At 41.0% G+C, this 27981-nt stretch overlaps 6 protein-coding genes and 1 pseudogene across 7 annotated transcripts in view; 2 read left to right on the top strand and 5 right to left on the bottom strand.

The window, feature by feature from the left end:
* LOC130512547 (nucleolar GTP-binding protein 1-like) overlaps nt 1-2096 on the bottom strand; it is a 2361-nt pseudogene extending 265 nt beyond the window's left edge.
* LOC130509934 (cytosolic Fe-S cluster assembly factor NBP35-like) overlaps nt 1-3705 on the bottom strand; it is a 5843-nt gene extending 2138 nt beyond the window's left edge. Inside the window, exons 1-3 of the mRNA XM_057006253.1 lie at nt 3607-3705; nt 3409-3516; nt 2431-3314 (exon numbers count right to left, since the gene is read on the bottom strand). Coding sequence (XP_056862233.1) covers nt 2431-3314; nt 3409-3516; nt 3607-3643 — 1029 coding nt within the window. The 5' untranslated portion in view covers nt 3644-3705. The remainder of the gene's footprint in view (nt 1-2430; nt 3315-3408; nt 3517-3606) is intronic.
* Nucleotides 3706-4297: 592 nt separating this feature from the next.
* Nucleotides 4298-11619, bottom strand: LOC108808679 (dynamin-2A). The gene is made up of 22 exons (XM_018580794.2): nt 11223-11619; nt 10632-10682; nt 10418-10538; nt 10193-10285; nt 9793-9854; nt 9487-9604; nt 9072-9408; nt 8722-8869; nt 8331-8432; nt 8125-8244; nt 7814-7897; nt 7603-7730; nt 6955-7039; nt 6713-6839; nt 6486-6562; nt 6333-6389; nt 5952-6096; nt 5724-5863; nt 5316-5429; nt 5152-5219; nt 4893-5065; nt 4298-4787 (listed from the first exon to the last, which is right to left on the bottom strand). Exons 1-22 carry the CDS (start codon nt 11361-11363, stop codon nt 4543-4545), a joined length of 2736 nt encoding a protein of 911 aa, XP_018436296.1. The 5' UTR covers nt 11364-11619; the 3' UTR covers nt 4298-4542.
* Nucleotides 11620-15063: 3444 nt separating this feature from the next.
* LOC108811468 (glycosyltransferase BC10) lies at nt 15064-17359 on the top strand. Its single transcript, XM_018583519.2, has 2 exons — nt 15064-15958; nt 16540-17359. The coding sequence occupies exons 1-2, from the start codon at nt 15353-15355 to the stop codon at nt 17179-17181; spliced, it is 1248 nt and encodes a 415-aa protein (XP_018439021.1). The 5' UTR covers nt 15064-15352; the 3' UTR covers nt 17182-17359.
* A 107-nt stretch (nt 17360-17466) lies between these two features.
* On the bottom strand, nt 17467-20142 carry LOC108811458 (pentatricopeptide repeat-containing protein At1g10270). Its single transcript, XM_018583508.2, has one exon. It carries the CDS (start codon nt 20061-20063, stop codon nt 17598-17600), a length of 2466 nt encoding a protein of 821 aa, XP_018439010.1. The 5' UTR covers nt 20064-20142; the 3' UTR covers nt 17467-17597.
* An 81-nt stretch (nt 20143-20223) lies between these two features.
* Nucleotides 20224-23279, top strand: LOC108806216 (protein FAR1-RELATED SEQUENCE 11). Of its 2 annotated transcripts, XM_018578270.2 has the most exons (4): nt 20224-20370; nt 20796-21822; nt 21899-22342; nt 22460-23279. In XM_018578270.2, exons 2-4 carry the CDS (start codon nt 20845-20847, stop codon nt 23075-23077), a joined length of 2040 nt encoding a protein of 679 aa, XP_018433772.1. In that variant the 5' UTR covers nt 20224-20370; nt 20796-20844; the 3' UTR covers nt 23078-23279. The 2 variants fall into 2 exon arrangements, with proteins under 2 accessions (XP_018433772.1, XP_056862210.1); XM_057006230.1 differs by lacking the exon at nt 20224-20370 and having other exon boundaries at nt 20377-21822.
* Nucleotides 23280-23595: 316 nt separating this feature from the next.
* On the bottom strand, nt 23596-27698 carry LOC108806227 (biotin carboxylase, chloroplastic). The gene is made up of 17 exons (XM_018578281.2): nt 27574-27698; nt 27400-27475; nt 26971-27305; nt 26710-26851; nt 26478-26576; nt 26315-26371; nt 26033-26104; nt 25749-25838; nt 25413-25472; nt 25108-25293; nt 24909-25001; nt 24729-24810; nt 24533-24639; nt 24311-24386; nt 24162-24208; nt 24003-24065; nt 23596-23916 (listed from the first exon to the last, which is right to left on the bottom strand). Exons 2-17 carry the CDS (start codon nt 27448-27450, stop codon nt 23869-23871), a joined length of 1608 nt encoding a protein of 535 aa, XP_018433783.1. The 5' UTR covers nt 27451-27475; nt 27574-27698; the 3' UTR covers nt 23596-23868.
* Between the last annotated feature and the right edge of the window lie 283 nt (nt 27699-27981).

The following is a 27981-nucleotide window of genomic DNA, read 5'->3' as shown; positions in this document are numbered from 1 at the left end:
CTTGCACGGTTCATGGCAGAAGAAGGTGTCAAGACCAGGGACGACAAGTCTCTACCCAATCTCTCCCTTGTAAACTTCTTGTCCTTGTCAAACTTCTCGGAACGGTTGCTCTGTTCTGTGCATTGCTCTTCTTGAGTCTATGCTCTTGAATCAGCAAAGCCTTCTTCTTACGAATATCAGCCAGCTGTCTCTTCTGATCCTCTGTGAGTTTCTCGCCTTCGATCTCAAACTCATCTTCTTCTTCAACCTCAGCGTTTCTACGCTCTTCTTCGCCTGTCAACTCCTCAAGCCTATTCAAAATGTCTGGATCCATAAAGTCAGCAACGTTATGACCATCACAAATCTCAGGTATGATGTCATCCTTCCAGCTTTCTTCAGCCAAGATGTACTTCTTCTTCAGAGAAGCAGAGTAAACTCCAGCTCCACCATTCTCATCTTCCAATCTTTCTCCGTCTTCTTCTCCTCCTCTTCACCAGCTTCCATAACTACCTGAGGTGTACAAGGAGCCTTTCTTTATCATCACGAAGCTTCGGCATCGCACGTGGAACCTGTTCAAGCGGTCATTAATATTTCTAGATTTCATCTTTTCCTCTACTCTTTGATCTAACAGCTTCTCACAAGCAACGTTCTTTCACAGCCATCACGCCTTCTTCCGTCAGAGCACTCATACTCAAAACCAATACCTCTTCATTCCTCCCTTCATCTCTTCAATCAGCTTCAAATCTTCTTCACACAGGCTCTCCACGGCCACCAAATCAGTCTTGTTGCAAACAATCACCAACGGTTTGTCCACAAACAAAGCCTTCAAGCTGTGGAAAAGAGACGCCTGCTGAGCGATACTATAACCACAAGAGCCGGAAACATCCAAAAAGAACAACACAGCAGCTCTAAGATACGCCAAGGCAGTGACGCTACACATCTCAATAACGTTACGGTCCTCCACAGGCCTATCCAAAACCCGGGAGTATCAACCACCTGATACCTCAAACACTTGTGATCAGTATGACCGACGAAGAGAGACTTGGTGGTGAAAGCGTACGGCTGGACATCCACGTCAGCTCTCGTGACTTTATTCATAAAAGAGCTCTTTCCCGCGTTAGGGCACCCGCAGATCAATAGAGTCCTTGCGCTAGGGTCTATCGAAGGGAGCCTCGCCATGTGCTGCCTGACCTCCTCGAGGTAAGCCAGGCTAGGACCGACGCGTTTCATGACGGTGCACATGCGGCCGAGGGCGGAGACTTTCAGGGACTTGCACCGGTAGAGAGAGTCGCCGTACTTGACGAGCTTCACGTAGTCGGCGGCGATTCTCGAGATGAGGTTTTTGGCGGTGGTGAGGTGGGAGAGGGCGAGCTTGTAGTGGTCCTTGTCGTAGAGGACGCTGAGGAGGTTGTCGTAGAAAGGGTGGATGTCGTCGAGGCGAGGGAAGTCGTCGACGATGGTGGAGAGCTTTTGGGAGAAGTTTGATTGGGTGAACTTGATTTTGCGCATGTAGAAGGTGCGGAGGCTGGTGATCTTGTTGCTCTTGTGGGTCACGGTTGGTGTCTGGCGCTGAGTGCGTGAGAGGATGATGTCCACGAACTGTTTCCCGTTTGGGACTACTGTTATCTTCTTGAAGTTATACTTCACCATTGCTTTTTTGTTTAGCTTATCTGACATGCATAAGAACCATTACATAACATAGAGTTTAGATCACAATCTCTAGAACTATAATAAACAAATCAGGCAGTTATAAAACATTGTGCATGCAATAAAATAGAGTGGTAGGGTGATTCATAAGAGCATATATATATGAAGAGTGTACGTCAAGCTACAACAGAGTTTGTAGGGTAAACAACTTCAAAGAGATTGCGAGTTCGGAAACAAGAAAGATAAAAGGAAAAGATAAAAGAGAGTCGTGAGAAGACATACAAAGAGATTTTCGAGAGTTTTGTGGATTCTTGAAGACGAACGCCGGCCGCGTGAGAAGAAGTTGAGGTTGTTTCTAAAATGAGGGAACCCTATATATTAAGGGTTTCCTAAGTCAAACCTTCTGTATGTGTTGGAAGGTTCTCTTCTGTGCGTAACGGCCTTTTAGTGTTTAGATAGTTAGCGGGCCGACCGGATTATTGGACTACTTCGCTTATAAGTTATAACAAAGCCGTTTCAGTAATAATTGTAGAGAAAACTATAACATAAACTTTCAAAGAACAACAGCCTGTTTAATTCATGTTGCGTAATTCAACCACATAGAAACCTTTGTCAGTGATAAAAGATTAAGCATAGAATTGGCCATGATGGTTCAATATCTCATACTAAACATGTGAAGTAATGCCCCTATAAAACTACATAAAAACAAACAAAAAGGCTGCTCTCACTTCAAATTTATGGGGTTTATTTTTTCTCTCCACCACCAGGACTGAGGTCTTCCTTGATATTTATGGAAGCAATGACTTTCTCTATGATGCTCTTAAGTGCAGGTGCACTGACAGAACACTTGTTACCCTCAAAGCATGACTTACCTCTCTCGGCTGCTCTGCAAAGCTGTGGATCCAAAGGAACTTTCCCAAGAAACGGCACTCCCATCTCCTCACACATCCTCTCCGCCCCTCCTCCGCTGCCGTCAAACACTTGGCTCCACACAAACACATCATCTAGACGAAGCTCCGGTGGTGCATTCTCTCTTAAGCAAGAGATCATATCTTCCGTAACGTCCACGGCCGAGGAGCCAAGCTGCTTCGTGAACTTGAAGTCACTCAACGGTTGAACTAAACCACTCATGTTCTCTACTACTCCCAGCACGTCGATCCCTTTTCTCTTGCAAAAGTTCACGCCCTTTCTGACGTCGACCATGGCGACTTCCTGGGGAGTCGTGACGATGATAGCACCGTCGATCCCCGCAAGGCAACTGGAGATGGTGATGTGCTCGTCTGAGGTTCCTGGTGGGGTGTCAACCACAAGGTAATCGATGTCTCTCCAGTAAACGTCTTTTAAAAACCGTTTGATGAGATCGGTTTTGCGTGGACCGCTCCAGATGGCAGGCTCGTCAGCAGACTCGGGGAACACGAAAGATATGGACATGACACCGAGGTTGTCTCCCACGTAAACTGGTTGCCATCCGAAGTTGCTCTTGTGAATGCCTTGCCCTTCCAGGCCTAACATTTTGGGCATGCTTGGCCCGCATATATCCAAGTCCATCAGGCCTACTTGATGGTCCATTCCTGCTAGGGCAAACGAGAGCTGAGCTGAGAATGTGCTCTTACCAACCCCACCTTTGCAAGAAAGAACCAGTATCTTGTGCTTCACGGTTGCCATTCTTTCAGATATAGCAACCAAATCTGAACAAAACATAAGAAAATATCACCATGAGATGCTTAATTACTAGCATCAAATCAAATAAGTTTTCTAGTTGTTGAAAAGGTAGAGTCGAACCTGGATCAGGTCCCTTAGGAGCAGTGCCACTGGCACATACTTGTTGATTAGGGCAACCTGCGCAGGACTCTGACTTTCCAGCAGTTTCGGCTTGGGGACCTGGGCAATCTATTGTTAACCATATAATAAAGAACCCATGATTAACTCTAAGTTTTTTTAAGAAAAAGAAACTGAAAGATTGGATTTGATAATGCTTACGCTCGTTGGCGTCCTCTGGAATCTCTCCTTTATCCATGTCGACTTGTGAGGTCTTTCTTCAAATATTCTAACCAAAGGTTGTTGTTACTTGTTCTATTTATTTATATGGTAATTCAACCAATACGCATATACCGTTTTAAAAGAAAAAAATAGCAAGTCAATATTTTAAAAGGAAAAATTATTTTTATTTGAATTGCCATATATCTTGTAACCAAAAACGAAAATATGAATTAATAATATAAATATTTCTTTTATTAATGGTGAAATTATATAAATTAATATACACGTTTGGTAGTTTTTTATGTTTTATAGAAATTACTAACCAAATGATTAAAAGTGGGGATAAACAATAAATTTAATGATGTAGTTCTATCATATTTTACCTTTTTCTTAAACAGGTTATTCATATTATTCTTTTTTTAATAATTATAATACAGCTGAAAATCTAAAGAGTAGATAAGGGTTTATTAAGTCAAAAACATTCTGGATCGGATCCTGTTCTGGCAAAAGTTAATAGCGCCCATCTAAGGTTTAAAGTTAGCGGGCGTTTGTTCAGATTAATGGTCTACCTAATACTTATAACAAGCCGTTCCCATAACAATTTTTATTGCAGATAAAAGTATAACTTTCAAAATATTGCATGAACATGCCTCTCAAAAATAGGAAGGGCCACACTAGCCCCTCAACAATAGATGCAAAAAATAAAGCTGAATAAACAGAAAGATTCAAACAGACATGACTCCATGAAACAAACTCTTTCAGCTGCAAACACACATGTGTGATAATCTATCTACAAAGTACAAAACCGGTAATACAATCATCCAGTCCCCTTCTTAAACTTAAACTAGTAAAATAAGAGCGTCTTAGTCCCAGAATACGGGACTCAAATTCCAGAGAAATAATCAGTCTCCATTTTGTTTTTTTTTTCTTCAGGTTCTAATACCTGTAAGATGATCCACCCTGTGGTGGTGCTGGTGGAAGCCGGTTCGGGGTGGTGCGGCGGTTGCTACCAGAGCCTGGTGATGGTAAATCTCCGTTCTGAGCAGGATCACTGTAACGGCGGCTGTGACTACCTGATCCGTATCTTGACAATGAATCTGACCCTCCATTACCAGCGGCGTTGAAGGCATTCATCCAGTCTTCCCCTGAAGAACCTCCTCCACTGGTTTTTGGGCTACTTTCTGCGGGTCAAGAGATAACCACAATGAATTTTAAGAACAACCGATATATCTAACGTAGCTCACAGTAGCCAGCATTGCACTTCCAGAATCAAGACAAAAATTTACCAGTGGCACTGTTGTCAGACCAACTTGAAGCAGCAGCAGCTCGGTTGTCATGAACGCTAAGCTGCCTTGTGAGCTTAGAAAGAAGAGAGGATTGTTTCAGGTAACGCTCTCTTTTTCCTTTAACGTTCTGATCCTCTTGAATCAATGACTCGATCCTCTCATTGCCAATTGCACTATAGATCAAAATACAAGAGAAAACAGATAAGCACACCGCAACTGAAATGAAATTCGTCACAAAGGAGGAGGAACGATATTGAACCTGATAGAACTGTATAGTTGATTCAGCATGTCTTCTTTTGATTTCTCCACTTGACAGAGAACAACAGCCTATTTAAATCATGTTGCTTAGTAATCGAGGAACAGTTGTAAGAGAAAAAAGAGATGGACAAAGAAGCTTGAAGCTATAGATTAAGCATAGTCCACCTTTGGAACATTGGCTGCAAGACTGTTAAGGACAGCTTCAACGTAACCTCGTACTTCTTGGGACATCCACCGGAGTTCCTCTTCTGGATCGACGGGTTTCCTAACCATCTTATCCTGAAATGCAGACAAGCATAAGTAACCACTATCACGGCTACCAAGCATAAATGCCGTATATGCCAACTCGACAACAATTTCCACGATCACTAAGACATCGTAAACTTTTTTCACTCTTCCAACAATACTTGTTTTAACTCTTCAACGTAAAGTTTCTAAAGAGCACATAGAAACCGTAATAGAGTTGGAAGTTCATCAGTGATAACTGGTAGTGCACAAATCTAGCGTAGATTTTAAGGAAGGGAAATACGAAAGATACAAGATTAAGCATAGAAGTTGGCCATGATGACTCACAAGTGAACCTTCTGAAAAACTCTGTCTCATGGAAACATTGCCCACTTGGCCTCCTCGAGCCTGAATAACCTTCAGCAACTTATTAATCCACTCGTTCTTATCGACTGCACTCTCAGCCTTAAGCACCAGGGAATTGTGAGCTGCGACATAATCGTTTGAGGAAAAGCTCATAAAAGAAGGCATAGAAGATTAAGTAGTTTGAATTCTGAAAATGATTGGTTCACGTACCTTTTAGTACAGTCTTATAGGGAACCTTGCAGGTTAATTTAAATACAAGACCTGGTCCTTTTGGATCAGGTCCGTTTGCCTTCTTATCCTTCGAACTCTTTGATTTTTCTACTTCTTCCTCGGGAATTTCTTCAATAGTGCATTCCTAGTGGATTAACAAAGTCTCATTTATAATAACAGTTCTATACGAAATTTGAAGCATGATATTCAATAGACAAAGTAATTGTAATTTTTTATGAAACAACCAGGGCGGGGGGATATAACAAGGTGGATATGAAACTATATTATTAGCCTTATCTGGTTTTCTTCTTTTTCATTGAAGTTATCTCTATTTAGTGCACTGTTGACAGGAGTAAAGAAAGAATGGGAAGAGAATGATACCTCCAAAGTTATAGTGCCCCGGAAGTTTCTCTCTTCTTGCTTTTTGGTATAGCCCAGCTAGGAAAAAGTAAATGGTTAATTAAGTGATTGCAGTGCTTCCTCCTTGCAGATATATTGATCAACACCAGAAGGATATACCCTCTAAATACTAACCTTTCCAGTTTTCTCATTCAGAACAAACCATCGCCTACTCCATCCATTTGTTTTTGCGCTTTTCTTCATTAAGTACCCTACATGAAAGAATATATTTTTGTTATCGACCTTGGAAGTTAGTTTTATCAAGGCTGAAGACAAAAAAAAATCATGCAACGCATAACGGATATGGGAAAGAATGGAAGTTTTTAGACAGCAACTGGCTAGACGTATAATAGGATACTAACCTGCTGTTATCTCTCCCTCAGGTCCAGCAGTTTTCAGACCAGACACCTCCGGCGTCTCTTTATCTTGCGGACTAGGTTTGTCTTTCATCGATTTCATGCTACCACCATCCGGCTGAGGACTAGCAGCCTGATATACATGCAGGTATGAGAATTAAATTAATTACTTTCGTGCAAGTTAATGTAAAACCATAAAAAGCATTTTCCACGACAAGGATTCAAATTAATTTGGAATGAAGACGCACCCTGCTTAAAAGGGACTGCTCAGCATCTTGTCCCTTCTTAGAAGATCGTCCTTTCAGCTCATCCTCGCGACGTTGTCTTTCCATTCTGATGAAGTCAATACATCGTCAAAAGGATAGAAATGATTTTCAGTCATGAACCATGAAACAACAATTTTGGAGTTCCTCAACAAATGTGCAGCTACAGAAATACAACTGCTTGGATACGAAAGTCCAGCCATAGAGATTCTAAAGGACGCATACTGAAGTGACCACAAACACCCCTACCAGCCAGGCTAACAAGTATATAGAATCCCCCATCAGAAAGCATGGTAACTATACCATTAAGGTAATAGCTCACAGGAACGAGTAACAAAACCATAAAGATGGTTGACAAGAAGCATAAGAAGTTTATGGAATAGATCAATGTCAAAGTTATCCTAAGCGAGCACTCATACACAGTTTTTTTTTTTTAGTAATGAAAGCATCAAAACCCCTAAATGCTCTACAAACAAACACGCAAAAAAAAACAAAAAGCTAAAGAAATTATAGAATTCAACAAAGATCGAGGGTGTTTAAAAGAAAGAAAAAATTACAACGAGGGATCAATAGGCCCGAGTACAACCATGAAGAGTACAAAATAAAATTGAAAAGAAAGCTAAGACAGTATACCTCCTTTGCACAAGACGGATAAAATGTTGAGGTGGTACAAAAGCCCGTTCCATATCGACTAGTGCAACCACCATTTTCTTGGCTTCATTCTTGAAACCATCAAGTGCTGCACTTGCTATAGCTACAACCTGGTTGATCATTTGTTAGGAAGGAACAGCTATTATCGAAATAACAAAATGTTATTGAACAAAACACCACCGAACATTATTACCTCCCGCTTGAAAGGAGGATATCTCCCGAGTCCAGGTGTAGCATTTGCAGAGGCTGAAACTATGTCAACAAGAACTCGATGAACCTAATCAAAAGTTGACCATATTAGCTCAATAGAGAAATAACACAAACCAGAGATCTGGATGCATGATATTTGGAGTAGGAAATATATATTAAGACTTAAGTAAAGTAGATAAGAGCACTAGAATAAAAGAAAACTTAACAAAACTCTCAGAACTTTCAGAAGAATTAAAGTGTCAAAGTGAGACGAATGCAGTAAATTACTGAAATTGAATACTACTGCATGCACACCTCATCAACACAAAGACGTGCAGGATCTTTAGCCAACTCAAGAACAATCTTTATCAACGACCTCAACCCTTTCTCTGGAGATATAAGGTAAGGTTGATAACCATCTGCCTCCAAAACAACCTGATAAATTCAAAAAAAATAAGTCTGAAGTTTAGTGTCGAAACATGTCTCGTGCAGCAAATTTTAGGAAAGAAGCAGGCACCCACCCGTTTAACATTGTTCAAGTCAAAATGCCTATCCAATGGAAGCTGCTTGATTCGGTTGGGGAAAGTTCCTTCAAAACTTGCAACAACTTTCCAACCACTTCCCTGAACAAAAAAGACTGTTAAAGTATAACGCACACCCAGTTGCAAAAGGAGTTAAGCATGAACTAAAAGCACACAAGTACAAAAAATGTAATTCAACCCCTCAGTGGGCGTATACACTACCACAAACCTCAGCTATCAGATTTTATGAGATTTCCCACGATATAGTGTGATCTAACCAAACGTATGTTAGCAAAATACTATGATTGCTAATATTTAGACAGTTCCTCTTTTTCTCGATATGCTTGGGTTTCCAACTAAAGTTTATTTATTTATGTAGAAAAGTACTTACTTCACCACCAGCCAAGTGGAGAAGAAATTTCTCCTCAAACTCACGGCAAAGCTCCAAAGCTATAGCCCTTGTACCTTCAGCACTGTTAACGAGTTGTTCCCCAAGCCTCGCTAGCTCATTCTGCACCATTTGAGACTTACCCTGGAGCCTGTACAAAGAATTTGAATGATGAAAACCGGAAGAAAAAAAAGGACGCCTTATGAAAGAAGCTTGGAAAAATAATTATTTTGCCTGTTTGACGCCTAATGTAAGTATCTCCATAGCTATCATCACAGATTAATAGGTGAAACAATTGGTCTAACTTTCACTTTATGACATTAATGAAAGAAAATATATGACTGAAGCAATACCCGGACAAGATATTTGGAAGCCTGAGCTTCATTCTGCTACGGATCTGGCTAGCAAGGGTGTCCACCAAGGCAATTCTGCCAAGCTTGTTTTGTGGAGCCCCAGTCAAAATAGACTTCAGACTTTCACTCTCAGCACGCCATGCGGTTTCTAAGGAGTTCTCACCACTCCCGGACTGTGCTGATGCAATTGCAACGGATTGGCCAATAAGAGCTACCCATGGGATGTCAGTTGTTTTTGGCGGTCCTTGGTTTGAGAGAAGAGCCTGAACAGCTGCGAGGGCTTTCGGGTTCTCTGCAGCCTGGTCAATTTTCCCAATAATGCCTACTGTCCTAGTGCCTAGTAAAGTAACCGCAAATGGTAAGTACAAAATATAAACAATAAAAGAAAGCAAGATTGAAAATCTAATGTACTCACTCTCTGGATCATGCTCCTTCGCAATCTTCAGGGCTCGGGATGATGAAATTTCAGATGCCTGGCTAGCAGGGACTACAACCAGCAGTATGGCATCATTGTGTTGCGCATATTCAGAAATCTTGTAAAGAGATCCCCCAAAATAACAAAAACAGAAAAGTTTTCAGTAAGGAGTTGAGGACAAACATGATGATGAATCTATGTTAGCATTTCAGTAGGCAATTCGATTAATATTGTTGCAATCTTATGTTTCATGGTTGTCAGGGGGATGAAGGGCATGAAAAGGCACTAAGTAGGTCCAAAGCTCACCATTGAATCATCCACAATTCTCTGGTCCAGTCCAGGCAGGTCAACTAATTTCAGTGGTGGAGCTGAAAAATAAAGAGTAAAAGTAATATGTTATGATGATCAAATAAAATTTAACACTAAGACAGATGCATGTCATATGTCACTACTTACGTTCAAATGAGTACTATTTATTTTAAAGCTCCATTAGATATATTATATGATACCCACCAACTTACAGCTTCAAGCTCTAAAATAGTGCAATAAATTGTATATGGGATGGGGGTGGCAACTTATTACAGCTGACCAGTTCACTGATATCAGAGATATATTCATTGACCCAGCTTACATTAGCTAAGGGATGCGCTACTTTTAAGAGTACATACACTTGTCACTAGTGGTTGTGGAATTAAAAAGGATTTACCTGTGCTGGTACGAAGGTTTAAATATATTTGATCACGATTTTTCCCTGAGGCTCCTTTGCTAAGTCTATCTTGAAGAGAGTGTCTCAGAGCACCTATAACAAACCCATGTCGAACACAATGGTAACACTATGAGGAAGATTCATCAAACGCATTATATTGTAAACATGCAGAAAGAGCCTCACACACCACTGCTACATTGCATATGTTGATAGAGGGAGACTTACTTGCTGAAACTTGTTGAGATTTGTTGTCGATTTGCAAGATAATAGCCTTGCTGCTCAAAGAAGCCTCCCTGCTCAAGTCAATTATTATAGGAGCTCGTGTAGCACCATTCTCACCCGTAGGCTGTCCACCAACAAATAGAACAGACATCAGTATATTTTTTGAATGAAATGTACGATCCAAATGATAAACATAAGGACTCAACGTACTACTTACCAGGACTGCATGTCCAATAAGACTGTTCAGAACTGCAGACTTTCCAGCTCCCTGTTTCAGTAAGCAGAGAGAGATCACTTAGGTCTGAACACAAGACATAATTTCATTTCCGAAAACTACCTAAGTTATTGCTACCTCCATGAAGCAATTTCATTCTTCAACCTTTCAACTAATTTAAGAAACTGAATGTTGATCAAGGGCCGGTCATGGTTAAATCCGAATGAAATATTCGCCTCGAATCCCCAAATTTTTTTTGAAGAAATTCATTCACATAGGCCCCAAAATTGGTTTTAAAAAAAAATTGTTGAAATCTTTACTAAATGGCCTACAGCCCCCCCCCAACAAAATCTAAGTGTCATGTTGATCAAAATCATTTGAACAGAAACTAGAGGGGAGGAGTATCTGACAAGCAGATCTTAAAGGAAAATATCAATACACATCATCAGTCTGAGATCAATGAGCTATCAAAATCGTTTTCAGGGATATTCAAAAATCTAATCGAGATCCACGAATAACGAATCTAATATCAACAACACTCGATCACAGGCCTAAACACACAATCAGATCGAGAGGAGGAGGAGGGACACTCACCACATTTCCTAAGGCTACAACGTTTAGGAAAGTGGCGGGGCGTCTGGAGGAAGAGGTCTCGTCGGGATCTTCGTCGGCGAGCAGAGACGCGGCCTGTTTCATCGAATCTGAGAGCTGAGACAACTCATCGATCGCCTCCATCACGAATCGAGATCGAAGTAGGAGAGATCTGGAAGGGAAGAGAGGAGTGAGTAGATTAGATCTGGCCCAGAACCGTTAACCGGCGGTTACAGGAGGATTATTTTTCCCGGTCGTGATGGTGTTAAGCTAGAGATTATTCGTCGGTCTCCGTTGGGGATATTCCTTTAAGAGCGGAGACGAGGTCCTATAGAGACGAACGTAAATTAGAACCAAAAAGGCAGGCACGGGACAAGCTTCAGATTTCAAAACAGTTGCGAATAATCTCATATGACTCGAGTGCTTCTTCTTTTTATTTCCTTTAAAAAAAAAGGAAGTCACCAAATTTTTCCATTTGTTAATTTTATATTTGAATTTTTATATTTAATTTTAATCATATTTATGTTTAATATTATTTTAATTTGATATAATGATTTATTAAATAAATAAAATATATAGTTACACATGACATTTATAAATACGTCATGTTCCTGTTTAAATAGAATAGATAATTTTCTGTTTACTTAATTAGTATATGAGACAGGTTAATTGTTTGTGATTTATCATGATAAGAACTTAAGAAGAGCTTAATCTCCTAGACTCTCGTTAGATTGAATGAATGTAAGATTCTTTCTTTCTCTCGCCAATCACAAGTTACTGGATGAATTATCACGTATACAAATGTATTCATGTTGCCTGCCATTTAAATTTTTGTTTTACTTTTGCGTTCTGATGTTTAATGTAGCGTTGCGAATTGACATATAGCTGGTGTTCTCACCATTCTTTTGTAAAGCTAAGGCGAAGTTTGAAAGTAACTCATAGCAACTCATGATAGAATTCCAAACTCTCTGGGAATCCCATCAAATGCCACACTAGCTGAGCTCTGGGAGTTTGATCACTGGGTTCTACCTGCAGCAAGGTCAGACAATCAGGTCAGGATCATCGCTCATCTCTCCTCCCTCACTATAACAGAAACGCTGGATCACTTTGAATGGTGCCCTGGCGACGTACCTTCAGACAAATACTCCACTAGGCTAGTCTATAACTTAGTAAGGGAGATCTCTCCTGTTGTCCCATGGCATAAGGAGATTTGGTTTTCAGGAGGGATCCCCAAGCACAAATTCCTGTCTTGGCTGATGACTCTAAATCGGTGTCCAACAAAAGATAGGATGATCCAGTGGGGGCTTCAAATAAATGGAGCCTGCGTTTTATGCAATGCTGCCGGTGAATCGCGCGATCATCTCTACTTCAGGTGCAGCTACTCGGCGGAAATATGGGCGGCGTTAGCTTCCCGATGTTCCCTCACTCCCTCTCCGGATTGGGAATCAACACTCCTCTCGCTAAAGAACTTCGCTGGCTCTCGACTTCAAAGAAAGCTTCTCCTTCTAGCATGGCAAGCCACGATCTATGCAGTTTGGACGGAGCGGAACCACCGTATTCACCGTAGCTCCTTCCAATCCTCTGACTCCCTCATCGCCGACATTGATAAGATGGTTCGTCTAAGAATTGCTACCTTCCGTTTCACCAATCCTACTCAATCATCGGATCTCCTTCAGCTTTGGCTTGCCTCTGCATGATCGATGAAATCGAAGCTTCGACAAAGATCATAAGACTCCAACTCTTCACCTACTTGGGCTTCCTTCACTTGGGTTCTCCATTACTTCTTTTGGGCTTCAGGCTTAGTTACTCAATCAGATTGGGCTATTTAAATTTATGTCTAATATAGCCACTTGGCTAACTATGCATAACGCATTGTAACTTTTTTATTCTCTTGCAATTTAAATTGAAAATCGTTTAGAAAAAAAAAAAAAACTCATGATAGAATTTCACAATACCATTCATATGGAAGTTTTCTGAAACTGCCACGACCAATTTGTGTTCTCTTCGTGGGTGACAAGGTGACACAAAGATGATATTTTGATGGTGATAAAATCTTTATACAACACCAGTATGCTTTCACTTTAAAAAGGATTTTCTTACCTAAGTAATCCATTATATATTTTGACCAGCAAACTATGTTTTATTATTATTTTATAAGATGGAACAGTGAAAAAAAAAATTTCATCAAAGCATTTTCTTAAAGTAAAATCAAAAATTTAGTCAAATAAAAAAGAAGTAAAATCAAAAGATAACAACATCGTCAAAGCTAAACTTATATAAACAAAATTACTAAAAGAGTACAAATTTTCTAATTATACAAAAGCTCATAGAAATGGAGAAATAGTTGTATTAATTTATTCTCTGAAAAGTGAAAATACATACTCTATACGACTATACCCATTTGATTGTCTGAGTAAATAATGACCAAACCTTTGTAGTTTTTAGTGTTTAATAATTACATTAGGTTGCACTAAAAATTAAATCCCCTATATACTAAAGCGCAAGTCGCTTGGCAAATGAAAAAATGACATGTGGACAAAAATTAATAAAAGTTAATAAAATTATGAGAAAAAATCATTTAAACAAAATAATGAAACAAAGTTAAAAAAACAGGAACCGTATAACAGTTTTATTTAGGATAACCAATGATTCTTTTCTTTGCCCACGATCCTTTTTTCATACTCTATAACCTCTCATATTCGTTAAACAGACAATAGAGAAATTCCCAACTGATTTGAAACAGAGTATCAAACTCATTTGATCCTTCTTTCATCTGAAAACCCTAATTGATAGTTGGGGCCGTACATATCAAATGTCCCGAGCCAATGCAGGGTTCGATTTCTATTTAATTGGATCTTCTTCTTTTTAATATTTTGTAACTGGATCTTAACAACCCATATTTTCCAGTGACACTATCTCCCTTCTTTGTACATATTTTTTAGCTTCAACGGAGCACTACATGGCGAAGAAGATTTCTCTAAAAAATTGGACGTGGTGGATATGAACTGCTGGAAGTTCAACGAGATAAAGAGACTATATGACGAAAAAGAGAGAAAGAAGAGGAAGACAAAAAACATACGAAACATGCAAACGTTGCAATCAAAAAAGGTAGATGCGTTTTTTTAATTCACACGAAAGGATCAGATTGTTAAATTGTTTTCCTATTGGTTTATGCATGGTCGTAGGGGAGAGAGGAATATGAAGTCTTGGAGATGGAAAAACCGCAGACATGGGAAGGTTAAATCAATTCTAAAACAAAATTAACAGAGGTATATATTATATGGCAACTATATTTTTGTTATCTTACCATTTAGACAAAAAAATATTTTTTTTTATTATTGCAGTGTTTATTTTGCTTAATATTACTGCAGTCTTGCAATACAATTTTTTTTTTATGTTATAACAATACACATGCAATGATAAAGACATTATTTTCCCACTCTATTGCATCAACGAGACAATCAAATTCGTCAACGATTTTGTTGAAGACTTTGTTCTTGAAATATATATACATGACACTTTTTAGTTATATAAAACAGAAATTTGGTTTTATTAAATTTGTAAGCCAAAAAATAATTTCCATGCGAAGCATGGGATCAATACTAGTAATCCATAAGCTGGAATACTGAAATCTTTTATAAAAGAAAGTCAGACCAAAGAGATGACGAGCACTAAACCACGTCACAATCGAACGTGGGCCTTCAGCCCAATAACTTAAAAACCTATAAGTTCTTCCCACCTGGCAAGATCTGCGGAGTTTGAACTTTGAACTCGTTAATGAGTTCAACGTGGACCTTAAAACTCAATTAAAATAACGTATAAATTCAACTCTAGTTTTGTTCTTTACTAATATAAGATCAAAATCCACCACACATCGATTCCTACTAAAAGAAACAAAACACCAGATTTGTCCATGTTCCTTCCCCTCCTTCTTCTTCTTCTTCTCCTCTGCGGAGAATTCAGTTTCTGATCTGTTTCACTCATCAGTTTCCCAACTTCCACGAAAGATCTGATTTTTTGGTCTCTTTCTCAAGCATACAAATGTTTCCATGAAAGGATGAAACTTTAATTTTTGGTCGCGTCGAGAGATCATTCATCACTCTGTTTTGGGTTTTTTTTCTCGAATTTTGATAATGGCGAGAGGAAGAGTGGGTGTTGAGAAAGAGGAAGGCGAAAAGCACATAGGGTTACTAAAACTGGCCCAAACGCTGTCGTTTCTGCTCGTATTCATGGCCGGAATCATCATCGGCCTCGCCGCTAGCTCCCACATCGATCGCTACTTCAACTCCTTGCCCACCACGGCGTTCTCATCCTCCTCCTCTTCCGCCGGCGTCGCCCTACAAACCGTTCCCGATTACTCCAACTGCACAGTCGTCCACCGCGACTGCGACGGCGACGAGGACGATAAGAAGGAGGCGGCGACGAAACGAAAGGATCGAGATTGCTGGAGCGTCGCTGGGTTCGTACGGCCGGAGAATCTGAGCCACGGGATGAGCGACGACGAGCTGTTCTGGAGAGCGTCGATGGTTCCGGCGAAGGAGGAGTATTATCCGTACGACAGGGTTCCGAAGGTGGCGTTCATGTTTCTGACGAGAGGGCCTTTGCCTATGCTTCCCCTCTGGGAGAAGTTTTTTAAACGCAACGAGAAGTATCTGTCGGTTTATGTCCATACCCCTCCCGGTTACGACATGAATGTGTCACGTGATTCCCCGTTTTACGACCGGCAGATCCCCAGTCAGGTACGTGTTGAATTGATTGATGCTATTAAAAAAAGTGTGTTGCTTTTTTTTTGTTCTTATGTTTGATCGGAACAGAACAAATACATAGTTTTTTTTCTTCACTAGTGACTTTACCTTAGAATACACGAACAGAGGTAGATGTAGTGGTAGTGTTAGAGAGTTAAATGTCATTAGTTCCGGAAAAATTATTTGGAAACTCTAAAGCAAGATTTGATGTGGTAGATTAAATAGTTCTACTCGGAGTACATTAGGTTATGATGCGGTGGAACTTAGCTGCTGCTTTTAGCTTAGTTGTTGTGAACCAATAAAACATACTAATTCACTAACAACATTATATGAACTTCTCCTGTTGATTTAAAATTCATTTCTTGTAGTAATCTATTCCATATTCTCTAGATACTGCAATGATCCTGGTAAATTGCTCTAGGCTTTTATTTTTCCACAGTTTGGTTTCTAATTTTTTTTTGGTTTATAACTTTTGAGGATCATGGATGTTTATGTTAGATCTCTATGATTACAAAAAAAAAAAAAGAAGGCTGTTTGGTTTCTGATGTTTCTTTTTATACTTTGATATATCTCAGAAAGTAGAATGGGGATCACCACTATTAACAGATGCAGAGAAGCGTCTTCTAGCCAACGCATTGCTCGACTTCTCAAACGAGCGTTTCGTTCTCCTCTCGGAAAGCTGCGTCCCTGTCTACAACTTCTCCACCGTCTACTCTTACCTAATAAACTCCGCTTACAGCTTCGTGGACTCCTACGACGAGCCAACGCGTTACGGCCGCGGGCGTTACAGCCGCAAGATGCTCCCGGACATCAAACTGCACCACTGGCGGAAAGGCTCTCAGTGGTTCGAAGTGAACCGCAAACTCGCCGTCTACATCATCTCCGACTCGAAGTACTACTCGCTGTTCAAACAGTTCTGCAGACCCGCTTGTTACCCCGACGAGCATTACATCCCGACGTTCTTGAACATGTTCCACGGTTCAGTGAACGCGAACAGGAGCGTGACGTGGGTGGATTGGTCCATTGGGGGTCCGCATCCAGCTACGTATGCGGCGGATAATATCACGGAAGGGTTTCTACAGTCGATAAGGAGAAACGAGACGGATTGTCTTTACAATGAAGAGCCGACTTCTTTGTGCTTTCTTTTTGCTAGGAAGTTTGCTCCTAGTGCCTTGGCTCCTCTTATGAACTTGAGCTCTACGGTCATGGGGTTTTGAAGGAAAACAGCTGATTGATTTCTCTTTCATGTTTCTAACTTTTATAGAGATGTGATGAGATGAGAGATTCTTCTACGAGATATATACTTAGGACTTCTTTTGGCTATAAATAAGCCTTTTTGTATGTAAGAGTTTTGCTTCGAGCTAAGCTAATCTAGTTATGATTACCAACATCTCATCAACTTTTTGGGAAAATTAAATTACAGTGCGAGAGTTTTTACTGATATTTGAACTGCGTTACTCTTTATTAGGAGGCTTCAAGAGAAGCATAAATACAAGTCGATCAACGATAAAGGTGTTTATATTCTGATGTTGATCTTTAATAAATAAATAAATATCGGAGTTTGCAAAAAATTGCGACCTACAAACCAAAAGGCAAAGGAAGATGGACAGAAGGAATAGGCAACTTGTCTGAACTAGTTGCTCAATTCAACTACCTTTTTTTCTTCACCATCTTGCCACTCATGGGAAGACCCTGGCTCCTGTTGTTGCTGCTGTTGAGGAAGATGACCATTCACAGAGTTTGACCACGGTGTTTGATTAGCTACTTGTCCTGACGTGGGATTTGACCACTGTGACTGCTGATGGCTAGCTGTCTGATTAGACCACGGCTGCTGCTGCTGCCCTGTCCATGCTGACTTCTGGCCAGGTGTCTGATTAGCCCACTGTTGCTGATGATGGCCAGAGTTTTGATAACCCCACTGTCTCTGCTGGCCAGTTGTCTGGTTAGACCATGACTGCTGATGACCAGTCTGATTAGCCTGCTGTTGCTGCTGGTCAGTTGTCTGATCAGCCCATGATTGTTGATGAGCTGAAGGACTTGACCACACTGGTTGCTGAGACCAAGATTGCTGCTGTTGATATCCTGGTGCCTGACTCGACCATGATGGTGGCTGTTTCCCTGCCGTCTGATTAGACCAAGGTTGCTGCTGTTGGTTAGCCGAAGTGTTGGACCAAGACGGATTTTGGCCGTTATTAGCCTTGTAAGTTCCTCCTGCTGTTGTTGGACCATTAGCCCAACCTGACCCTGCCCCCTGGCTCATCCAAGGGGCCTTCTCTCTAGGTTGCTGAGCAACTGCAGATGTGGCTCCTAACACTGAGGGTACACTAGCTGCAGTGTTACCAGACTGCCCAGAGTTTCTTCTAATCGGACGAGTAACCGTGTTCAAGGTTTTCTCAATCTCCTCACGACGTTCTGCTTTCTCAAAAGTCTCTATGATAAACTCCCTCAGTACAGGAGCAACACCAACACTATATCCAACCATCTCACCAATTATATCCTTGGCTTGGTCAAGTGCACCGCCATCACAAAGACCTCTAACCACCACATCGTAAATTGAAGAATCTGGTTTCGGTTCCCTCTCTCCCATCTTACTCAAAACCTCTGCAGATTCAATCACCTTACCATTCTCAATCAGCTCGCCAAACACCCTCGTACCGAAATCAGCAACCACCCTTAAATTCACATTAACCATCCTGTTCAACATCTTGAGAGCATCGTCGATTCTCTCCGCCTTGAGATAAGCATCAATCATCGCTCTATGGCTTGGAGCATCAGGAGGCAACGATTTGCTTACACCCTCCGCAAACAACCTCTCAGCCTCTGGTAACATCCCATGCTCACAGAACCTTGTCACTATGTTACAATAACCTACATAATCCATCACAAACGGCCTCGAGGTCGGTTTGCTCCCAACTTTCTTAAACGTATCAACGGCTTCCTCAAACCGCTCCATCTTGAAACACTCGTTAACCATTATACTAACCGTCTCCGAATTCACAGAGAGAATATTAGGAGGAGTGTGATTATCCAACATCTCATTAAACAACCCCCAAGCTTCATCCTTTTTACCATACTTGAGAAAAACTTCCAAAAGCACATTCCCAGTATGCGGATGCATTCTAAACTTCTTGTCCAACAACGACCTGTAACACTCCATAGCTTCCTCATCCTCACCTTTCTCAAACCAGTACTCCATAAAAGTCGCGTTCACAATCCCATCGTAAACAGTACACCTACTTTTCAGCTCATCAAAGAACTCATTGGCCTTATCTAACTCCCCAAGGTGCAAGTAACCTTTTATCAGATTACTGTACACATTCGAATCCGCAGCTAAGCCTTTACTCAACATCTCTCGTAACAAACTAACGGCATCTCCGATCCTCCCAGCTTGAACCAAACCTTTGGTTAAATGTTTATAAGTAACAGACGAAGGAGCGAAAGGAGCGTTGGCCAGTATGTAACGGTACACTCCAAGAGCTTCCTCCACGTGTCCTCCGTCGCAGTGCGCGTTGATGATCTGATTGTACGAGACCACGTTGGGGACGATTCGATTCCGCTCGAAGAAATACTCGAAGAGAGAGATCGATTCCGCGTAGCGCTTGGATCTGTACATGGCGGCGATGATTGCGTTGCAGGTGAAGACGGTGGGCCGGGTGGTGGAGAACACGGAGTTGCGGGCGAGGCGCGACGCGGCGTCGAGATCGGAGGCTCTGATCAGGGACTGGACTCGGTTGTGGAGGTTGAGGCGGTGGCCGACGAGGGAGGAGGTTGATTCGGGAAGGCGCGGCGCGTTTGGGTCGCGCTTCGGAGGTGGACCGCGGGGTCTGAGGGCGTGGAGAGGAGGCTCGATTCGTTTCTTGCGTCTGAGTTCGCGGCGCTTGGCTTCTGCTGCCTCGGCTGGTGAGGGAACTGTTTGATTCTGGATCTGTGGAGAGGGAGCTGGAGAGGAGAGATTGGGAGGAGTCTGGGATTGAGAAGGATCGTTGGATTGGAATGAGATGTTGTAGAAGCGTTGCTGGATGAGTGTGATCGAAATAGGGCTTCGAGTTGTGGTGGCCGCCGCGTAGAGACGGTGGCGTAGGAGGTGACGGAGAGACATGGCGGAGGTTAGGGTTTAAGAAGTAGACTAAAGCTGAAATGAGAGAGTGGTGTGTAGCTTAAACCCGTGAATTAGAAATAACATTTTTTTATTAAAGACGATAATATAATTAACATCAAAACGGTGACGTATTAGTAAAGTGGGAATGTTTGGTAACAGGTTTAGTGTTATTCGAGAGAGGAGTAGAGAAGGCGTAAGATAACAAGATGCGTAGGAGAAACAAAGGGATTGTTGTCACCTCCCTGCGCAAATTAGGGCTTCTCCTTTCTCGCAACAACACTGTGTTCCTCACTACTGTCTCAAACCAGTACTGTCTCTCTCACTCTCTCTCTTACAACTTCTCTGTCTGTTATTATTTTAAAGATGAAAGAAATTAGCTTTCGATTCATGCGAATTTCAATTGCGAAACCCATCTTGCTTTGTTCTGATATAGCCATTGATCCGCATACAAAATGTGACCTTGATTGTTCCTTTCATGATTCGAATTGAAAGTTTGATTTTTGGATTCTGAATCTTCTATCTTCGTGTGCATGAGTTAAAAAATTGAAACTTGTTACCAATGTGTCCTAGATTCTACGCTTAGTTGATTCTTCTAACGGCTATTGTAATTGCTGTTCATTCATGTATCACCACAAGTCGATAGCTTTATCTGAATAGTTAGCCATCTTTTAACATTGTATGTGTAGCAGTACTATTCAGATCCTTGTTGCTTTTATGTGGTTGTCATGTCAGGTAATCTTTCTGACGACCCTTGAGAGACTGAATATACTTGAGAAGCAAGATGTCGGATGATGCTGGACAGATGTTGCTCATCTACGATGATCCCTCAGACCATCGATCTCTGTCTTTGGACGATGCTAGTAGCACCGAGGAATCACCAGACGGGACGGGACTCTCTTTAGAAGCAGTTAACGATGTCATTCCATATATAGGACAAAGATTCCTCACACACGATGCAGCTTACGATTTCTACAGTATGTTTGCTAAGCGCTGCGGGTTCTCGATACGCCGTCACAGGACTGAAGGAAAAGATGGAGTTGGGAAAGGACTCACCAGGCGCTACTTTGTTTGCCATCGCGCTGGTAACACACCTGTCAAGACTCTAAGCGAAGGGAAGCCACAGAGAAACAGAAGATCTTCTCGGTGTGGATGTCAAGCTTACTTGAGGATTAGTAAAATCACGGAGCTAGGTTCAGTGGAGTGGCGTGTCACGGGATTCGCTAATCACCACAATCACGACCTCCTCGAACCGAGCCAAGTTCGTTTCCTTCCTGCGTACAGGTCCATATCGGATGCAGATAAAAGCCGGATTCTGATGTTTTCCAAGACGGGGATAACAGTTCAGCAGATGATGAGGCTCATGGAGCTTGAGAAGTGTGTCGAGCCTGGCTTTTTGCCCTTCACTGAGAAGGATGTCAGGAACTTGCTTCAGTCGTTCAAGAAGCTTGATCCCGAGGATGAGAACATCGATTTCCTGAGGATGTGCCAGAGCATAAAAGAGCAAGACCCTAACTTCAAATTCGAGTTTACGTTGGATGCAAACGATAAGCTGGAAAATATTGCGTGGTCGTATGCTTCTTCCATTCAGGCATACGAAATCTTTGGAGATGCTGTGGTTTTCGATACAACGCATCGCTTAAGCGCAGTTGAGATGCCACTTGGAATATGGGTTGGAGTTAATAACTACGGTGTGCCTTGCTTCTTCGGCTGTGTGCTTCTACGTGATGAAAATGTGAGATCGTGGTCATGGGCACTACAGGTACTTTTGTATAACATCTGGCTTTTTCATATAGTCCATGTAGTTCCTATCTGACATTTTTTTTTCATATGGAAAGGCTTTCACAGGTTTCATGAGTGGGAAGGCGCCTCAAACAATACTGACAGACCATAACATGTGTCTCAAAGAAGCCATAGATGGAGAGATGCCAGCCACTAAGCACGCGCTCTGCATATGGATGGTTGTTGGGAAGTTTCCATCCTGGTTTAATGCTGCTCTTGGGGAGCGTTACAACGACTGGAAAGCTGAGTTCTATCGCCTCTACCATCTGGAATCCATAGAGGAGTTCGAGTTGGGTTGGAGAGACATGGTGAACTCGTTTGGACTGCACACAAACAGGCACATAAATAGCTTGTACGCCTCACGTTCCTTGTGGTCTTTACCGTACCTGAGAAGCCATTTTTTAGCTGGAATGACTTTGAGTGGCCGATCCAAAGCCATTAACGCCTTTATCCAAAGGTTTCTGAGCGCACAGACCCGGCTAGCTCATTTTGTAGAACAAGTATGTTTTTCTCTTCTTCTGGCAATGTTATAGTCAGTGCTGGTTAGGCCTTTTCTATGTCATTCATTGGTGGTGCAACCATATATATTCAATAGGGTTAATGGATTGTATATACAGGTGGCTGTTGCTGTGGATTTCAAAGACCAAGCCACAGAACAGCAAACAATGCAGCAGAATCTCCAAAACATCAGCCTAAAAACCGGCGCGCCCATGGAATCCAACGCAGCCTCTGTCCTCACTCCTTTCGCCTTCTCCAAGCTCCAAGAACAGCTTGTCCTTGCAGCTCACTACGCTTCGTTCCAGATGGAGGACGGGTATCTAGTGAGGCACCACACGAAACTCGACGGAGGAAGAAAAGTGTATTGGGTTCCTCAAGAAGGCATCATAAGCTGCAGTTGCCAACTGTTCGAGTTCTCCGGGTTTCTCTGCAGGCACGCGCTCCGTGTCCTCTCGACAGGAAACTGTTTCCAGCTCCCGGACAGGTACCTTCCTCTGAGGTGGCGCAGGATCAGCACGTCGTTTAGCAAGACGTTCAGAAGCAACGCGGATGATCATGGAGAAAGAGTACAGTTTCTGCAGAATCTGGTCTCGACACTCGTCTCTGAATCGTCTAAATCGAAAGAGAGGCTAGAGATTGCAACAGAGCAAACCTCCATCCTCTTATCCCGCATCAGAGAGCAGCCTATCTCTTCACTTTCCCTCCGAGACATGTCTTCTATCCAGAGAAATTTTTGATACTGCAGTGCCGACCCGTTTCTAGCGATTGTAATGTAGTATTACTTGCGCGTTAAGTTACCCATAATGGATTGCAAAGACGTAATTTAACTGCAACGGTACAAGTATAGACTAAATAGCTTGGGAGAGAAAGCCATTTCAACCTTCTTTGTTTATAACGACAATGTGATTATTAATGATTCCGATCCCGTTCTTTGGACTACTTCAACGGCTAATGCATGCATTATCTAATTTACATACATAAATTGAGTCTGTGTGTTCTAGTGAGAAGGTCGTAGGACAGATCCTACTCTAAGCAAGACGAAACCGAACAAGCATGACATAGAGAGCTCGTGCAGAAACTGTAAATGTTAGGGCTCATGGTTCGACGCACCACCTCATTGACGCACCTGTCTTTTATCAACACCATTCCGCATAGCTTCATGGAATGCATTAATGGCATTCCACATAGTTTTGATATATATGTTTAACAATGCACTTCCCTACAGGTACTCCAGGGAAAGAAAGACATACCTAAATGTCAAGAAGATTCTAAGGATAAATAGGCAACAAACTGAATATCAAGTCTCACATTTAAAGCCTACTGAAGCCTCCATAGTTTAAAAAAAAAAAACTTTCATCTTGAAAATACTTGAGTGGTCTGAAAATGAAGTTCTCACAGGTCCTCGCACTAAATCGACAATTCCTTTAAAGAAAAACAAAACAGTTATAGCTGAGATCATGCGTAAATTGACATAGTTGATTCCCCCCGTGTTCTGAAAATTACTGGTTCATGTAAGAGCTGATGAACTCTAAGCAGCTGCATTTGTCAAATCTTTCACTAGCACAATTTCATGAGGCTGCACACATAGGTATTGATTATAAGTTAGAATAGAAAAATGATGATTTTGACAGAGTAAAGGGTCTATAGACAAATTGTTTGTACCTCTGCTAATTCTTCTTCATGCTTGGGGATGAATGCTGTATCAACTTTTCCGTTCTTGAAATCCTGTTACCAGCAAGTGAATTGCATAAACTCCCAATACTTTCATGATACAAAAAAAAACTCACTAAGAGTACAGCTAGCTAATTCTTTTTCACAGACCTCAACTTCAAGGATAAGTTTGTGGTACTCAATGGTAGTGGGAACCCCTGATGAAAGAAAAACAAGAAACAGAAGCGAAATATTTCAACAGAAGTGCAATGGCAAAACAGAAGCAAACCAGAATAAGTAGAAAGTTATCCACGGAATACCTGTAATAATAGTGTCATTGAGTGCACGTTTCATCCGCTCAATTGCCCTTTCCCTCGTTGGAGCCCATACAATAAGCTGAAATAAATATAAGATACACCATGACTGTTAAAAGTAACCAATGGAAAATCCCTAATAACTGCACGTAAGAACATCATTTACAAGTTCTGGAATACAAACACAAAACATTTAAATGTAATATTCACACAAGCAGTGTTGTATACCTTTCCAAGAAGAGAATCATAGCTTGGAGGAACAACATAGTCGGGATACACATGGCTATCCATTCTGACAAAAGGACCTCCAGATGGCAGATATGATGTTATTCTTCCTGTTATTGTGTCAGAAACAACATTTTAATCAAAGGTTATTTGCTAAAAGTTGGTAAAATGTTGCGCATATAAACGGTAAAACATATACCAGGTCCAGGTCTGAATCCTTTGAATGGGTCCTCTGCATTGATACGACATTCAATAGAGTGTCCTCTAAGCACAATATCCTCCTGTAGAGAAAAATTAATCAAGAAACTGAAGAGCTTTTCTAGCACACCCTTCATCTATTTGGAATATCACAAAGGATACTGATAGACACCAGTCATACCTGTGTATAACGCAGTTTCTCTCCCATAGCAACACGAATCTGTTCTTCAATCAAATCAACGGAGTAAATCATCTCCGTCACAGGATGCTCCACCTATGTTCATTTCCCCCAAAAACGGTAGCAATTCATTATGCTTCAGATACTTAGATTAAAGGAAAGATTATATTCAATTATAAATAAAGAAAGATACTTATCCAACCTGGATTCTAGTATTCATTTCCATGAAATAGAAGGAACCTCTCTCATCCAAAAGGAACTCCACGGTACCAACACCAACGTAACCAATGGACGCTGCTGCTGCAACAGCTGCATCACCCATGGCTTTTCGCAACTCAGGGGTCAGTGCAGGGGAAGGTGCTTCTTCCAGCAACTTTTGGTTACGTCTCTGTGGTCAAGAGATGATTTAGTTTTATTTATTTATTTGCATCGTTGAAACTACTACAGAGAACACAGTCTAGCAGATCTTGGGAAGATTAGTAAAGAGAAATGGTGTAAAAATGATACCTGGATGCTGCAGTCACGCTCGCCGAAGTGAACAACATTTCCAAATTTATCTGCAAGAATCTAAATCCAACCGCTGTAGATGAGTAAATATTTAAAAAATATTTGTGCTTATTCAAAGTGTGGAAAAATACAGTTGAAGTTCTTCAGATAAATTAATTCTTTTTTTATATGAAGAAACAAAGAATGGCAGAGGTTCCAATTAATGAGACGTAAAAGCATGAAAATGAACTCTGAGAATCAGGATCAACCATATTCTGGAAACTAATCTTGCTGTGTAAGATAACTCCTTATAAATCCTCAGATAATTTTGAACCAGTTCTGCGGAATACTGTATACCTGGAACTCAATATGCCGGGGATTTTGCACGTACTTCTCCAGATAAACTCCATCATTTCCAAAAGCAGCAGCGGCCTCACTCTTTGCTGCCTGTAGAACAGCAAATTAAGAAAAATAAAGGATGTTAAAAAATTTACAGATCTTTATGGTATAGTAGTTAAGGGATTGGCTAACACTAATAATACTTGTACTTTACTACAATATATCTTCCTACATGTAAAGTTGTTCTTGAGGAAGTTAGAAATATGATGCAGATCATGATTAGGAACAGTTTTTTTTCATACCTGCAGCAGTTTCACAAACTCTGAGGGTTCATTAGCAAGACGCATTCCACGTCCACCACCACCAGCTGTTGCCTGGAAAACCAGAAATATACCAGTTGTGAGATTCAATACAACAGTGAAACAATCGATTAGAAAGGAAGAAGAAAAAAAAAAGAAGCTTAAAGCTGATGCCTATTTAAGCACATCCTAGTTAGAAGCAATGTAATAAATCTGTTAACATGAAAAACAATGTAACCACTTGAATTGCTACTCCCGGGTACCACAGAAACGAAATAGTTTTACCTTGATCATTACAGGAAACCCAATCTCATCGGCGAGCCTGACTCCTTCTTCTGTGCTCTGTAATAATAAATAAATTTCAAACTCATGAAATTTCCAATCCAATGGATATTTTTTGATGTGGCTAAACTTGAAAATAAGCAACTTATTGAACCAGGCATAATACCTTCAATAGTCCATCACTCCCTGGTACAGTTGGGACACCTGCATTCTTCATCGTCTCTCTGGCAGTTGATTTGTCACCCATGACACGGATGCTATCAGGCTGCAGAAAATTAAGGAAGAGATGCAGAACATCAGACCAACTGTGTCTCCGTCTCAGAAGAAAAAAATACAGTCAAGAGCTTTTCAGAATAACAAATTTCCTAATAATATGCTATTGATTTAAAGAAGTTTACATTTGGTCCAATAAAGTTGATCCGGTGCTCTCTGCACATCTCAACAAAAAGAGCGTTCTCTGACAGGAATCCATAACCAGGATGAAGCATTGTACATCCTCGGCTGATTGCAGCTGACAGAACATTCGGTATCACCAAATACCTGCAGACATTTCAGAATTAACAAAATAAAAATAATCTCTTTACTCCAGTCATCAAGCATATTACTCAAAATAGTACTAACAAGAGAACACAACAAGAAGAGGAAAGAAAAAAACTTACGACTGGTTGCTAGGAGCTTCACCAATACAAACAGCTTCATCAGCCAACTTGACATGCAATGCATCCTTGTCAATAGTGGAGTAAACAGCAACACAGGGAATGCCCATTTCATGAGCAGTTCGGATCACACGGACAGCAATTTCACCTCTGTTAGCCACAAGAATCTTATCCCCACTGCTGCATGTAGCACCAAGCGCACCACACCTCCTAATCACGTTCTTCCGGCTAACCTTCAAAGTCTGAGTCTTTTGGCTCGGGAAGCTAACCGTTTTCCCCATCATGACATTACACTGGGAACTTCTAAGACTACCTCCCGACCTCCCAAGGAACAAAGACTTGCCAACAAAACAAATTTAAAAAGAAAGATAAAAAAACAAAATGTCAGTGATGAGTGATGATTTCATGAGAGAGAGAGGAGTGTTGGCTTACGGGAAGGGAGGACGCGGTGGATTTGCAATTAGTAATCATTGAGGCGTCCATTTGCTGGATAAAAGACACGCAGATCCTGTGTTTACAGAGCAAACAAAACCGTTAAAATCTCATCACCAATGTGAAAAAAAAAAAAGGGAAGAAGAAGATGAAGGAGAAGGAGAAGCTTCGTACCTTCTTGTCTCTCTGAGGAGAAATGTGTTTCGATGTTAACGAGGGGAACTCGAGTGAATCGGATCGTCTGTGTTTTGTAATGGTTTGAGATTTGGACCCACACCCATCGACCTAATATTCACCCATTTTTTAATATTATGATATTATTATAAAATAAGATTTTTTAATTCTGACTTTTTTAAACTCTTCTGTTCTTCTTTCAGTTGTTAATGTTTAATCAACATATGAGAAAAAAAAAACTAATCTTAGAGTTAAACTCGATTTGCATTATTAATAAACAGATTAAAATCTAACCTTCACTTTTTTGTTAATCGATAGGAGAAGACACAAGAATGATACCGTTTCTTAATGATTTCAAGTCCTTAATTTGATTTATATATTTATTAAATAATTATCGATAAAAATATG

This window comes from Raphanus sativus, chromosome 1 (assembly GCF_000801105.2).
Source record: "Raphanus sativus cultivar WK10039 chromosome 1, ASM80110v3, whole genome shotgun sequence".
NCBI lineage: Eukaryota > Viridiplantae > Streptophyta > Magnoliopsida > Brassicales > Brassicaceae > Raphanus > Raphanus sativus.
The sequence above is the reverse complement of the archived record's forward strand: the minus strand, read 5'-3'. Positions and strand labels throughout refer to the sequence as shown.

Excerpts from the sequence above, each read along its gene's own strand:
- LOC108811468 (XM_018583519.2), top strand. The coding sequence starts at position 15,353 with ATGGCGAGAGGAAGAGTGGGTGTTGAGAAAGAGGAAGGCGAAAAGCAC. Across the intron at positions 15,959-16,539 it reads ACCGGCAGATCCCCAGTCAG|AAAGTAGAATGGGGATCACC; the intron begins GTACGTGTTGAA and ends GATATATCTCAG.
- LOC108806227 (XM_018578281.2), bottom strand. The coding sequence starts at position 27,450 with ATGGACGCCTCAATGATTACTAATTGCAAATCCACCGCGTCCTCCCTT. Across the intron at positions 24,640-24,728 it reads AGGATTCAGACCTGGACCTG|GAAGAATAACATCATATCTG; the intron begins GTATATGTTTTA and ends ACACAATAACAG. Across the intron at positions 24,066-24,161 it reads AACTTATCCTTGAAGTTGAG|GATTTCAAGAACGGAAAAGT; the intron begins GTCTGTGAAAAA and ends TGCTGGTAACAG.
- LOC108808679 (XM_018580794.2), bottom strand. The coding sequence starts at position 11,363 with ATGGAGGCGATCGATGAGTTGTCTCAGCTCTCAGATTCGATGAAACAG. Across the intron at positions 7,731-7,813 it reads ATCCTCCTTTCAAGCGGGAG|GTTGTAGCTATAGCAAGTGC; the intron begins GTAATAATGTTC and ends ATGATCAACCAG. Across the intron at positions 5,066-5,151 it reads CAACTATACAGTTCTATCAG|TGCAATTGGCAATGAGAGGA; the intron begins GTTCAATATCGT and ends TTTGATCTATAG.
- LOC108806216 (XM_018578270.2), top strand. The coding sequence starts at position 20,845 with ATGTCGGATGATGCTGGACAGATGTTGCTCATCTACGATGATCCCTCA. Across the intron at positions 21,823-21,898 it reads CGTGGTCATGGGCACTACAG|GCTTTCACAGGTTTCATGAG; the intron begins GTACTTTTGTAT and ends TCATATGGAAAG. Across the intron at positions 22,343-22,459 it reads TAGCTCATTTTGTAGAACAA|GTGGCTGTTGCTGTGGATTT; the intron begins GTATGTTTTTCT and ends TTGTATATACAG.
- LOC108811458 (XM_018583508.2), bottom strand. The coding sequence starts at position 20,063 with ATGTCTCTCCGTCACCTCCTACGCCACCGTCTCTACGCGGCGGCCACC.